The 13,977-nt window shown below is 38.1% G+C and overlaps 2 protein-coding genes, 1 long non-coding RNA gene and 1 pseudogene across 4 annotated transcripts; 2 read left to right on the top strand and 2 right to left on the bottom strand.

The window, feature by feature from the left end:
* Positions 1-1,800: 1,800 nt before the first annotated feature.
* LOC129774787 (uncharacterized) lies at positions 1,801-2,867 on the top strand. Its single transcript, XR_008742769.1, has 3 exons — positions 1,801-1,896; positions 1,956-2,393; positions 2,450-2,867. It is a non-coding gene; the product is annotated as an uncharacterized LOC129774787 (long non-coding RNA).
* Positions 2,868-3,884: 1,017 nt separating this feature from the next.
* On the bottom strand, positions 3,885-8,221 carry LOC129774127 (acetyl-CoA acetyltransferase B, mitochondrial-like; annotated as a pseudogene).
* Positions 8,222-8,592: 371 nt separating this feature from the next.
* On the top strand, positions 8,593-9,664 carry LOC129779961 (ERI1 exoribonuclease 2). The gene is made up of 3 exons (XM_055787770.1): positions 8,593-8,707; positions 8,771-9,251; positions 9,307-9,664. Exons 1-3 carry the CDS (start codon positions 8,673-8,675, stop codon positions 9,484-9,486), a joined length of 696 nt encoding a protein of 231 aa, XP_055643745.1. The 5' UTR covers positions 8,593-8,672; the 3' UTR covers positions 9,487-9,664.
* A 2,321-nt stretch (positions 9,665-11,985) lies between these two features.
* On the bottom strand, positions 11,986-13,414 carry LOC129778208 (ERI1 exoribonuclease 2-like). Of its 2 annotated transcripts, XR_008743399.1 has the most exons (3): positions 13,329-13,414; positions 12,180-13,268; positions 11,986-12,123 (listed from the first exon to the last, which is right to left on the bottom strand). XR_008743399.1 is itself a non-coding variant. In XM_055784951.1 (2 exons), the coding sequence occupies exons 1-2, from the start codon at positions 13,367-13,369 to the stop codon at positions 12,668-12,670; spliced, it is 642 nt and encodes a 213-aa protein (XP_055640926.1). In that variant the 5' UTR covers positions 13,370-13,414; the 3' UTR covers positions 12,035-12,667. The 2 variants fall into 2 exon arrangements, 1 of the variants encoding a protein (XP_055640926.1); XM_055784951.1 differs by having other exon boundaries at positions 12,035-13,268.
* Between the last annotated feature and the right edge of the window lie 563 nt (positions 13,415-13,977).

Raw genomic sequence — 13,977 nt, 5'->3', positions numbered from 1 at the left:
AGGTTATCGTAAGAACTCCTCAAAAACCAATCGGACCTGCGATGTATTTCGTTAATCATCGAAGCTTTATTGAACCGTTGAACATATGTTAAACTATAAACTAATACAATACTAAAAATATACTAATCAATCTGAAATGCTTCCGGCGTATTGATTATAGAGCTAAACTGACTGAACTAAATTATCAAAAACACTTTCCATTAATTGAAAACGTGAAGAACATACTCTAATGAGAAACAAGAAAATTTATAGTGAGACGAAACTATTTACAAATACTACATTATAATATAAATTAACGTACTGAATCAACTATTGCATATTTTCAAAGTTAAAGTGCTTTTCTGACTAATAGGTATAATATGATGCGAAAGACTGAAGAACAAACATTGAAGACTGCTGTCAACACTGAAGCTACTATGTTCATACATAAACTGGACTCATTAAGTTAGATTTGATGCATCTATGTGCGAAAATGTAATCGCACGAATCGTACGCAATCACGAGAAATAAACTACACTGGTGTGGCCGCCAGTGTCAGCCGCATTCACCGTCATCTCTCCCTCTCCCAACACTGAGAGAGTCTTTATGTGAAGTGAACTTCGGAGAGCTTTCGGATCGGTATTTGAAATTGTGAATCATGAATACTATTGAAGAAGAAAGCAAACTATACTTTAGAAAAAAAACTTAGCTGCGGTATTGATGTTCCTCGACATGGTTGGGTCATCTTAAAATTCGTCAAGCGATTTTCTTGTCACTTACTTTTCTACCACACATAAAAATGCCTTTACCGAAAATGTGTTATGTGGCCAACACTGTCGATCATTATTCTCGCATTGATGTTTGAATATCCCATGTAGTGATCCCCGATTTTTGAAATTAATCGTTCATCAGCTAATCGAATAGTTTTCAGCAGTTTGTTATTCGATACGATTAATCGACCCAAATAATCGATTAATCGATTAATCGCCACACTGAGAGAAATAATTAGTGAGATCAATATTTCCCATTTGCTAGAAAGCCATATGGAATCAAAAAAGTGTTCATTCCGCCTGAAAATCAATTATTATCTTTTACTCACCCCAAAAGTCGTAAACGAAGCTCAATTCACGTTGACGGCATTGAGCTTCGTTTACGAACTTAGGGGAGCGTCAAAGATAATGATTTGTTTTCACGATAAAACTGCAGCGGCCGTACGTTTTTTTCTCTCTGAGTTTGGATCGATTAATCGACGTAAATTATTCGTTCGCTTCGATTATTGGTTGTGCAGTATTCGTTCGATTAATAATCGATTTCTGTAGGAACCCACAATCCAATCGACGAAAAAAACATCGACCTAACAACGACCGTAACGCTGTTACCTATTCACGATGACGACGATGAGGTATCGACATCTGGTTACGGCATTAGTTTGTATGAGGCAAACTATTCTCTATCATATTAGTCAGCCCGAATCAGTTTATATTTGCTAAAATTTGCATGAAATTTTTTTCTTGGCATAATTTTTTCTACTTAAAGTACGTTGTCATGACCCTAATTTGAATTATTTTCCATAGACGTTCATTCTCAAAAAAAACTTGTTATTATAATATAAAATTATCTCAAAACATATTTTTTATGACGTTTTTTACCACTTGCAGGCAATGGTGATTTTCACTTACATAGAGTACTAATTTGATTAAGTAAAAATCATGTTCATTCATAATTTTCATTTTAAAAGTGTATTCATTCCTTCTGCAAATTCATACTGTCATGCCTATTTCCCAATATCGTCAACGCGGATAGTTCGTTAGTCGAAAATACTGAATAATAAAACAAACCAAATGGCATCACTGGTGGTTCTTTTTTCCACTCCGCTAAACTGTCATCTCAAACAAAAACAAATGGATCATACAACTGGTGAGTATGAAATATATTTCGGCTTTTTAATTATTAATTATTTTATCTTGTCTTATCAGCTATGAATACATTCGACTCGTTTGCTTCCATCAATCGGTAAGTGAGAAAGATGATTTCTCCCATCACCACAGTGCGGATTCCCACTTCTATCACAGCAGCCAACAACATCCATTTTCCTGCAGCAGTAACCTCCAACCCCTGTTGGCAACGCCGGGGGACAGCATCAACAGCAGCAGCAGCAGAATTTGACCATGGTATGGTATTGCGAAGAACTTTCCCCATTAGAGGTTCCGTGCTTCGCGCACATTCAAAAATCCTCTTCAGACACGAAAACTCAACGACAAGGAGGTATTTATCAACTTGCTCAGCTGAATTACCACCCCGGAGGAACCCGAATGCACTGATTCCGTAGTATAGTAGAATGAAAATAGGCGAGGTAAGCGAACGTAATCGCATGAAATTTTAATTTTCGCATTTTTATCCGGATCATACAACTGGTGAGTAGGGAATTCATTTCTGCTTTTCACTTACTAATCATTTTATTTTGTTTCAGCTATGAATACATCCGACTCAATCAATCGGCGAGTGAGAAAGATGATTTCCCTCATCACCACATTGCTTATTTCCTCTTCTGTCACACCAGCCAACAGCATCAGCTTTCCTGCAGCAGTATCCTTTAAGTCCAGGGTGTTATTCCGGGGAACAGCATCAAGAGCAACAGCAGCAGGACCTGGCCATCGATAGTATTTCGAGCAATTTTCCTCATCGGAGATCCCGTGCTTCACGCACATTGAAGAATCCTCCTCAGCCACATATCTGTGTCATCAAGGGCAAGGAGGTATTCATCAATGTACTCAGTCGGATTTGAATCGTCAATCCAGACAACCCGGATGCACCGATTCCATTATATACCTTATTTTTATTATACATGGTTTTTTATTATTTTTCTTCAATAAAATGATTAAAAACGATCAATGTATTTCCTTTTCATTTTCAATAACAAACCAATCCAAACAAGCGGCAAGCAGTGCTGGAAGCAGCGCTGCAAGCAGGTCGACGCCTTGCACATGTTGGCGAAAAAGTGGCGTCAAGTTGTTCGATGAATGCATATGAAAGGTCGATAACTCGATTGCAAGGTGGCAGCATTTGAGGTCGATTGTTGACATTTCATCGACCCGATCTTGGTAGGCAAAACGGAATGTGGGAAGTATTCGATTAATCGATTAATCGAACGATTATCGGGGATCACTAATCCCATGCAACCGTACACTACACACACACATACATACACTATCAAATACATCATACATTCCAACACAGCGGCAAAATTGAGAAACACAAAAATCTGCCACATAGATATTTTCGAACCCCCGGAAACATCCAACATCGCTGCGTTTCATTCTAATCGAGTGCGAGCATGGTATTGAGCGGCTTCGGCTCTCTCCCGCTCCCTCTCTCTCTCTCTCTCATAATAGTGATACTTTCACTCAGAACACGTTTCTATATTCACCGTGCGAAAACTCAATTTTGTATACACAAGAGCACACACACACGGCAATAACACGACAAACCGAGAAACGTGTCGCAACACGAAACGAAACCAATCCGACGAACAATTCACTTTTGGATCGCCATTTTTTCGCAATTATTCAAGGAATTTAAAGAAATTCCACTGGACTTCAATGAACCTATACAGATAGCACACTTTTATAGCAAACTAGTGCTTCTTTTGATCGAAACGCGAACAATTTTATCTAAACACTAGCGACACTAGAAGCTAAAAACGCGGAGCGCGAACGAACACGACCAGTCCGCACCGTCGCTCAACCCCTTTCTCCACTTTTAATGTGTTTTTTTCTTTACAAAAAGTTGATAATAAAAACCTAATAAATGCTCTTTTGTCTTGATCAATTCCTGATTCCATAAGACACATACTCTGTGGTACTCAAAACCTGGTAGCAATTTTTACTACATTTTACAACTAAACCTTACAGTTTTTCAATCAGGATGAAAGAAGTGCCACCACCTTCGTTGCAGATCGATGGACAGTCTGGCCAGTCCTGAGATTGTACGCCAAATGAGTGTCCAAACAAGCAGCCGACATTCCGATAGGATGATTGGCGACTACGACAACCGAGAAGGCATCGTTAAATTCCCACATGGCGACATCCTCTTTGCAAACACCGGTCTGCTGGAGTAATTTATGAATTGCCAGCAGGCGCTATTGGAAAATAAATTGGATCGATTTCGGCATCGGCAAATCCAATAATGCGAGCCAATCATTTGCACTTGAGCTTTTCGGCCACTTCAGCTGTCATAAAAATCGTAGCCGAAGCACCATTATTCAGAGTAGATGCATTTCCAGCGATAACGTTTTCACTCTCACCTGAAATACAGTAGCCAATTGACTGAATTTGTAGAAATTAATTCGTTTATATCCCTCATCACCGCTAACAACATCCGGCTTGCCGCACTGTCCAGGGATTGTCACAGGCGTTATTATTCATCAAAAATCTTTGCAAACCAAGTTGCAGTACTTCGTTTGTAGCTGTTCAAAGCGAATTCATACTGATCCTGGCATATTTTTTCGCTGTATTTTCCGCCCAATTCCCCATGTGAAATTTGTTGTAAACATCGATCAGTCCGTAGAACACAATACCGTCCTGTATGGTGCATTCGATATTGACTCCATTCCTCCCGCTGGTACAACATCTTGTTGGCCCAGCATCAACGCTTGCGTTCCCAGCATAATGCTTTTCATTCCGGATGAGCACACTTTATCAACAGTTGTACCAGTTTGAAGCCATGCGAAAGTGACTGCTTGCCTAACAGGAACCTGGCCCAATCCAGCAGCGTTCACATTACCCATACAAACTTCCTGTATGTCTCCTTTTGTTTTTGTTTTGGTTTCACAGTTGTCTGACTGCCGCGATGAAAGTTCGACATTCGAAATTCACCGCCTTCAGGATTTGAGGAGAACGGGTAGAATGAAAAATTTTCGAACTCGATCGGATTGTGAAATCCAATCAATCCAATCGCCGATAGTGAAACGGAATGAGGGTGATTATCCTATTCTTTGTGATGAATTGTTATGGAGTGCTCAGATCGGTTGATGCTAAAATCTCGTAAATCCATTAGAAAATAACTGAGCAAAAAAAATTCAATTAAAAAAATTGGTATGAAGTGCCAGAATCGATTGACGCAAAAATCTCATCAATCCATCATGAAATGATAACAATAAGCGTTTGAAATTGGACATTTTTCACGATGCGATTGATTTTCGTTTTCCAATTTGTACCCCCAATATGTTCCCGAAAGACGTAATCCTTCGTCAATAAGCAAAGGACATCAATCAATTATTTTCATTCAAGATTACAAAACCTGGAACTATCTTCAGGGACGATAATCTGAAAGAGGGTACACTTACTTCACCACAAATCAAATTAACACTCCTATACTCGCGCATTGGTCTGTCAGACCGATAAATCAATAATTCGTTCATTTCTCAGAAAATATCATCACTACTAGTGATCCCCGATTTTTGAAATTAATCGTTCATCAGCTAATCGAATAGTTTTCAGTAGTTTGTTATTCGATACGATTAATCGGCCCAAATAATCGATTAATCGATTAATCGTCACACTGAGAGAAATAATTAGTTAGATTAATATTTCTCATTTGCTAGAAAGCCATATGGAATCAAAAAAGTGTTCATTCCGCCTGAAAATCAATTATTATCTTTTACTCATTCCTAAAGTCGTAAACAAAGCTCAATTCACGTTGACGGCATTGAGCTTCGTTTACGAACTTAGGGGAGCGTCAAAGATACTGATTTGTTTGCAGGATAAAACTGCAGCGGCCGTACGTTTTTTTCTCTCTGAGTTTGAATCGATTAATCGACGTAAATTATTCGTTCGCTTCGATTATTGATTGTGCAGTATTCGTTCGATTAATAATCGATTTCTGTAGGAAGTATTCGATTAATCGATTAATCGAACGATTATCGGGGATCACTAATCACTACGACTTTGCGATTCTCTCTAGCTTCGTTATTCATCGTTCGTCTTCGTTTAGCGTATCGCATGTGTTGGTACAAAGGGGACGTGCGCCACTTTTTTCACACTTTCGGTCTGACACACCGACGCGAGTATAGGAGTAACTTTTTTGGACAGGTGCCTTTTTTCATATTCTAGAATATTGTTGAATGAAATGTATAAATTAATGTTAGTGGCCTGGAATATTTGTTGAATATAATGCATAAGACCATTACCGGACTATTCCTATTTGATTTCAGTCCCTTTTGTAATTGGATTGAACGGATCCATATATTAACTATTCGTCGTTAGATTCATACGTTCAAAAGCAAAATATAAATGTTTGACTTTCGTATAGTTATTCGCTAAGTATAATGGTCATACATATACACACTTGTGAAAGAATTTCACTTGTGGAAGAATTGTAAACAGTAAACTGTAAATTAAACGGTGGCTTATGGTAATTTTTAACAGTTACAGTTTCGGGGATATTTTTTTATAATGGACAATATCAACAAGGAAACAAGAAAAGGAAAAGGAAGTTCCTAGAAATCATTTTATATCATCTTTTTATGCCCCGTCTATAAAAAGGCATTAATTCTTGGTTTACCAAGAATACAGAGACAAAGAATGTGCAAACTTCATATTCCAGAATCTTTATCATCTGGTAATTATCTAGAAGGTCGTTATAATACTTCTCTTCGATGCAAGACTCGAAAAATACGCAACAACTGCATGAAATGTAAAAAATATGTTGGTTTCGAGCATGCAGTTATGCTATGTTCTGATTCTTACTCCAATGAAACCACAATCGAATAATACGTTTTTATGTTATTTTATAACTCTTTATACTTTCATTAATTATATTCAGTTGCTTACTTTCAATTAATAACAGTGAAAAATTTGAATTTCGTTATTTGTGTTGGAGTATCGAAAATTACTCTGTTTTGAGGAGGCTGGATTAGCTGACTATTAAAACATAATAAGGACGAAGAAAACATATTTTTTTGAGTTTTTTCATTCAATCATACCCTCTTCTTTAAATAAATGCCAATAAAGCCTGAAAAATACACAATGGCAACATTACAGAGAAGTTCAGTTTTCGGTCTGTGACACCGTGCGCGAGTATACGTGTTATGATTTTGCACGCTAGTACAGGAGGGTTAAAGGAAACAAAAGAGACGAAACTGAATTAATCCGTACACGTGATGCTCACAACAACTTTTTGGATCTGTTTCAACGATGAGTCAAACAAAAATTAAAGTCAACATCGCGAAAAAAAAATCCCATTGCTAACGCAATCGACTGTTATGCGAAAAGATTTCGAATCAACTGCAATCATGATTCTTATATTTGGTGGTCATTGAACTCTAAGCAGTATCCCAATTGACAAGGTTTGCTAGAGTTCATCATTCAGCTCCTTGCAGTAGTATTTACAGTGTACGAAGCAAAGCGTAATCGTAAAAAAAGTATAATAAAAGTCGTAGTGCTAATAAATTTATGTTATGAGTTAATATTAATTTAAAAAAATATTTATCTTGTGTTAATGAGAAATTATTCATATTTTTCCAATATTCAGTATCCGGCCGGATAGCAAATATTGGCTGGATACCGGATAGCAATGGAAACAATAACTTGCAGCAGTAACTGAATCACAACAATGATACCAGAAGCGTAAACAAAAACAACGGTTTTGCGCAGCAAACAAATAGCAATATGCACTTCCCATTGTCCATTTACTGCATGCCACTTGTTGTCTTCTTCCTCGGAAAACTCTAGCCGTTTGTTTGTAAATACGCTTGGCCGCTGTCATTTCGAACTCAAGTAATGGCTGAACAGCAATTTTGACAGATCGTTGCACCTTATTATACCGCCTTGACCTTCGAAATTATGCAACCGACATTTTTATTTTAAACGGGAATGAACATATTAACTTCACGGAGTTCATTTTTACATGTAACTGTCCGTGACAATGGAGATAGACACAAAAAGACTATGTAAAGTGTAAGACCACGGTGACACTGCTTGCAGCTTCTTACGAAATGTGGCTGCACGAAACGCATAAAATCGTGAGAAGTAAACCACAACATTGCTTCCCCCTTGCTTCGTTCGAATTCGCCAGCTTCCATTAAACAAAATTGTTTGTTTCTCTTCGTCAGTTATCGCACAATCAAGTGCGTGCGTACTCCCATCCAGTGTCACCTCGGCCTAAGTGAAGTAAACACGTATGTGGAAGTAATGTTCGTGATCAGGCCCTATCAGTACGTCCTCTCACTTCTCGTCGTGGACATTTTCGTAACCCCTAACCCAAGGCGCCTAGAAGTATATCCTAAGGTGAGGCCGTTTCATCACTAAGTTTGTTAGGGGAGCGGTACATGAAAATAGTACGGAAGAAAGCAGAAGGGGAATTATTTGCTTGAAGCGTGAAAGAGACGGATTGATGACGTTCGAGCTTGGGCACAAGCGTATTGTGTTTTGTTTACAAACAAAACACAGTAGACTTCCAAGATGGCTGAAGAGTGGCCTTAGCAAGTTGGCCCACCTTAGGATTTACTTCTAGGCGCCTTGCCCTAACCTACCTAAAATTGTCCACGTGGTATGTGGACGGCCCCTAATGACTGAACAGCTATTCTCACAGATCGCTCCACCTTTGCCTCATTAAACGGATATCACCATTACGCAATTAACATTTCCGCTTATTACGTTTGACTGGATCAAAAATTGCAGAAATAAAAAATCGCGATGAATAATTTTTATTTGAAACCATTACCAATGGGGTTAGTATAATAATAAAGTGACGGAAAACATTGTGATGTTACTCATGAGTCTTTATATTTTAGTGGTGCAAGATGTAACACAAATTTCAGTTATATTATCGCGCTGGACTTCGAGGCTACCTGTTGGCCGGGATCGCCAAGACAATTTAAAAGCTCTCAAGAAATCATCGAGTTTCCGGCAGTTTTAGTTAATCTTAAAAGCGGTAAAATCGAGTCGGAATTCCATTATTACATTAAACCGACGGAAATACCTCAGCTTAGCGAGTTTTGTCTAAAACTTACCGGAATTCGTCAGCAAGTTGTGGACGCTGGCATTTCTCTGAATACATGTTTAACTCTCTTCGACCAATGGCTGAAACGAATACTTTCAGAGAAGAATCTTGTTTTGCCAAAAACAGATCCATCCAATCCTAAAGGGAGCGTAGCTTTCGCCACGTGGACTGACTGGGATTTGAGTACTTATCTCAAAGACGAATGCAGCAGAAAAGGAATACAAAGGCAAAATTATTTCAACCGATGGATCGACATAAGAAGAATTTACGGGGTAGAAATTAAATTTATCTGCCGATAATTTATGTGCAACATACTTTATTCCCTAGGAGTGTTATAATCGTCGTTCTGGCAACTTCATACAATCGTTAAACCAACTAGGAATTGCGTTCCAAGGTAAACAACACAGTGGAATTGACGATGCAAGAAACCTATCTGAAATGATTGCACGAATGGCCAGAGATGGAGCCAAATTTTACATTACCAAGGATTTGAATCCGTTATATTAATGTCTTCCATTTAGGCAACATCAGTAAAAGCGGCACGTTGGGAATGAACTTTTATCATAAGATATTCGGGTAGTAGCCCTCGAACAAGGAATTTATTTGAGATGTTATCTAACATGATTTGTAAAAAATGATTGATCATTGAAATAATAACAAAAAAATAATTTCATCAAAATGAAAACATGTAAGACTAAAATGGGTTAAAATGTTGGATTCGGTTTTGTTTAATTTTAAAATTCGTTTTGATTAAACATCGCTTTATTTCTACAGTTTTATACGCACATTTACATTAAAAGAAAGGTGCCGATTCCCATCCCTGCAACTTTTTATATTGAAGCTGCTAACGTATTGAGAAAATATGAGTGAGGAACCGTATCCCTAGAAAATTTGATCTTTGTCAGTTTCATCACAAGCAGTCATGGTTACTGTGACGAGGTCAAATATAAAATAATATAAATTCTTTCCTTGTTTGTATTGAAAATGCTTCAAGCTTAAATGTTTATTCGCCTCTAATCATAAATCACGAATTATAACTTCTCTCATACAAACGTATCCTTACAAATTTGGGAGTAAATGTGTTAGGTTTAATCGTCTTGCGAAATTATCGAATACCACATTGTAACATTTTGAATAGACTAAGTAAGATAAACATCGGGCCCTATTATAGAAATCGAATCGAGGATTCGATACAATCACTATCACTATCACACCGATTAAAATCTGGAATTATAGAAATCGAGGAAAACTGCTCGATTCGTTAGCAAGCTCGAATGTCAGCGGTTGTGATGAAATATTTTGAAACAATTTTGAAATGTTTCATGAAGCGCTATATAAAGGATGCCAAATCTATTTTTGAGGCATCTGCTATGAAAATGTATTTCCAAAAGTGTTGATATGGTTATGTTTTGGAGTAAATTGATATTCCCTCAAAGAATAAAGCTTAATAGGCGTAAGGCACGTATGCATGTGTAATAAAAACGACAGCGTGGAACAATTTGTTGTACAAAAATATAATTATTAGGAAATCTATGGAATTCCGTAAAGAGTCATGCACGAATATCACTTTTTTTTAGCAAAACAATTTTTGTTATTCATGTGATTCTGTTTTAGCGTCGATTTCTTGTTGTAGCGGCGTCGATAGCTTTATTGTATTGGGGCAACCACCTGTTGCTCTAAATTCTCGCATGTTGCGTGCTAGTGTTTTCTTTACTTTTCCCCTCATGTCAATCCAAACCAGTAATTGAAATAAAATCATTATTGTTTTGCAGGATAGCTTTAGCATATGGTATAGAGCATTATAACACTCCGACCATTAGTTTGATCTATTGTAGTGAAAGTGGTATAGTTTGGCATAGTATAGCAATAAAAAAGAAAATTGCTGCCAAAAATAACGTACTAATGTATGCTAGTAGAAGTAAGCAATTTTTAGGTAGGAAATTCGGTTGAAAGAAATTCAAAGAGTATGATAAAATTTACTTATGAAAGTTATGTGTATCGTAAAAGAAATACTTACTTTCTGCCATTCTGAACCTAGGTGGTCTCAGTGCATTAAGCTCCTCTCTGAATTCCACCAACTTTTCCTACACCGGGAATATATGACGAACCTATATGAGAACCTCGAGCAATCTCGCTTCCATTGTTTAAGGAGCCGTTCAAACTGGTGGTGATTTGGTTTTTTTCTTCCGCCACTGAAATATGCGCTGGAATTAGATTCTGCATTGTAAGTTATAACATGATTAATATAAATAATGCTGGATTGAACACTTACCTTTTATAGACTATTCTGGCAGCACCGTAAAACAAATGCTGATCAAAACAAACGAACATGTGTTGCAAATTGCATATATTGAAGCGTTTCTGAAATGTTTCCCAAAGGGATTCAAGCCAAAACAAAATAATTCTCTGAAGATATGCAACAAGTGAACCAAACAACTCGAAAAGTTGTTGACACTTGCATCGATAGTTATCACTCGCTCGGTGCTATCGAATTGTTCGATTTCTATAATAGTAAAATAGAGTTAACGAGCAAAATTCTTATCGCCTCGATTTCTATAATAGGGCCCATCATATATTTTACATGGTATTTTCGGCAATCGTAGAAATGAATCGAAACAAATATGTTTCTACTGAAGCTTTATTCGGTGTCAGTTGTGATCAAAAGTACAGGCCTTCGTAATTATCCGTGTCTAAAATGACTTCTTAGCAATGGCAGTAAAACAATCTATTGAACAATTTATCAAATAGTTTTCCACAAAACACAGTGACTTGATCTGCTCGTGATGAAACTGACAAAGATAATATTTCTCTAAAGATATGGTTACCGGTTCCGGTTCTAACATTTGCAATCCATGTGATCTGCGAACATTTAGTACGAGTCCTAATAATTTATTAAAAACCATTTATTGAGAGCCTTAGTCAGCTTGAAACGAGGCAAAACATTCACGAAGTTCATTTGCTGATCATTTCAAATGGCCGTAAATCTTTCGTAATAGCAAAACTAGCACCGTCTTTACACATCCGTGCAATTAACTTTGAGAGGTTCCTCGCATCATCAAGTCCACTATGCGGTCGACCTTCAAATCTTAGCCCTAATTTATTCAATGCGTCCTGGAAACTTTGCGGTCGGTACTGGTAGAACTTCTGGAAGAATAAAACTTCTAGTAAGTGTATCTATATTTCATGAATAATTAAAAAACCTTGTATATTGCTCTCGGTTCCCGGAATAAATCGCCACAGAAAACGACTGCAACAGAAACCACCGCTTATAAAATGTGTAGTAGGCTATAAATATTGTGGCGCGGTATTGTATTTCAAAACAAGAATTAACCGGGCAAACGTATCGCCCCAGGCAAACGTAACGCCCCGGGCAGACGTATACCGTCCGACGCTCGCTAGAGCTCGGTCGGACATTGCTAAAGGATCGTATCCTATGTTTCAAACTAACCGGGCAATCAGTGGATCCCAGGTTTGCGTGCGAGACACCGCCGCTTCCGACGGCGGGTCGGCGGTGGACTCGGATTGCGTCATCTTGGCGGCATGGGCCGCCTCGATTCCTTATCCTCGCCAAATGGGGACTTCGTCCCCATTACATTGTCCTCAGAATAAATTTCGAAAAACGAGAACAAGAGAATAAATTTATAATAGAAATGTGAGGCACATGATGTTTTTCCCGCGCCAAATATTTCTAGCCTACTACACTTTTTCTAAGCGGTTGTTTCTGTTGCAGTTGTTTACTGTGGCGATTTATTCCGGTCACCATTGCTCTCACATCAACCCATTGCTCGAAATAGCTGGGCTTCTTTGTTTGCTTCCTGGTACATTCATTATGAAGACATGTACCAAAATCCCAATCGGACCAGGTGGCAAAAGCCACATCACCATGTTGATTGTTCGCATCCGTTTTTGGCAGAACTAATTTCCGCTCGGATAGGATTTGTTTTAACCATTTATCGAACAGAAACAAGCAGGTATGCAGTGGAACCCCTGCGTTAACATCTTCCTGTCGAATTCCGGTGAGCGCGCGGCAGAAGTCGCTTAGTCGAGGATTCTCGATCGGCATGACATACTGCCGGAATTCGGACTCAATTTTCCCATTGCCAAAATTGAGTAACACTGCCGGAAATTCTATTATTTCGTTAGCTTTCCACTGCTGAGTCTCTTTGGGCCAGCAAGTGGCTTCAAAGTCCATCGCAATGATATAACGGAATGATTGGGTAGAATACTTGCTGCTCCCGTGCGCATTCTGATTAGTGCCAACATAAATAGTTTCAACCGCGTTAACCGACCTGGAATGATGATAAAATAATACTAATAAACTTGATATGTGAGACCATTTGAAAACAAACTTCGCCAACTGAAACAGTGATTTCAAATCAGAGCTGCTCATATTTACATTTGCTTTTTTTCGATTTCTCTAGCCATAACGGCTGATTACGAGTTACGCGACGTTACTTTAGCCAATACCTTGGAGGTGATTATATAACAGCAAAGATGGGAATTGAGATAAAATTGTTGAATTCGTTCTTAATTCGCGACGACGAATGAAGCTTGTTTTTCAGCTCTTCACCAGTCTTCCGAAAAACGCTTACACATGTCCACGCGATGTGAAAATTCCATGTTTTTGTTCGAACTCGAACAAAATTTCCGCTAGTGTTGGATGTCTTGGATGGATACAAACATAAACATGTGTAATCAAACACCATGTTTATAATTCAAGAATATCATGTACAAACATATCACCCGGAGTTTTAATCGAGCGGCCGTCGGGTGCGGACGTGTATTTCTTGTGCTCCGCGTATTTCGTTTGCGAGTTCTTGTGTTTTCATTGTGTTGAGCAGGAGGCAGCATACTGAAAAATATGTGCGCGTTAGTGCTGTGTTGATTATTTTATTTTGAATGGGCAAAAAATAGTGCATGTGATTTCGAAACCATTAGATTTTTCAATTCTTCGAAGATGTTTTTGAGATGGTTTGGTGAAGTGAAGTTTTCTGGGAA

Source organism: Toxorhynchites rutilus, chromosome 3 (genome assembly GCF_029784135.1).
Source record: "Toxorhynchites rutilus septentrionalis strain SRP chromosome 3, ASM2978413v1, whole genome shotgun sequence".
Classification (NCBI taxonomy): domain Eukaryota; kingdom Metazoa; phylum Arthropoda; class Insecta; order Diptera; family Culicidae; genus Toxorhynchites; species Toxorhynchites rutilus.
Note: the sequence above shows the minus strand (reverse complement) of the source record. Positions and strands in the feature narration are given on the sequence as shown.

What these genes read in the sequence shown, in the direction of transcription:
- LOC129779961 (XM_055787770.1), top strand. Translation starts at nt 8,673, where the DNA reads ATGAATAATTTTTATTTGAAACCATTACCAATGGG. An exon ending in TTGAAACCATTACCAATGGG is followed by an intron (nt 8,708 to 8,770) that starts GTTAGTATAATA and finishes TTTATATTTTAG; the next exon opens with TGGTGCAAGATGTAACACAA. An exon ending in ACATAAGAAGAATTTACGGG is followed by an intron (nt 9,252 to 9,306) that starts GTAGAAATTAAA and finishes TTTATTCCCTAG; the next exon opens with GAGTGTTATAATCGTCGTTC.
- LOC129778208 (XM_055784951.1), bottom strand. Translation starts at nt 13,369, where the DNA reads ATGAGCAGCTCTGATTTGAAATCACTGTTTCAGTTGGCGAA. An exon ending in TCACTGTTTCAGTTGGCGAA is followed by an intron (nt 13,269 to 13,328) that starts GTTTGTTTTCAA and finishes TCATCATTCCAG; the next exon opens with GTCGGTTAACGCGGTTGAAA.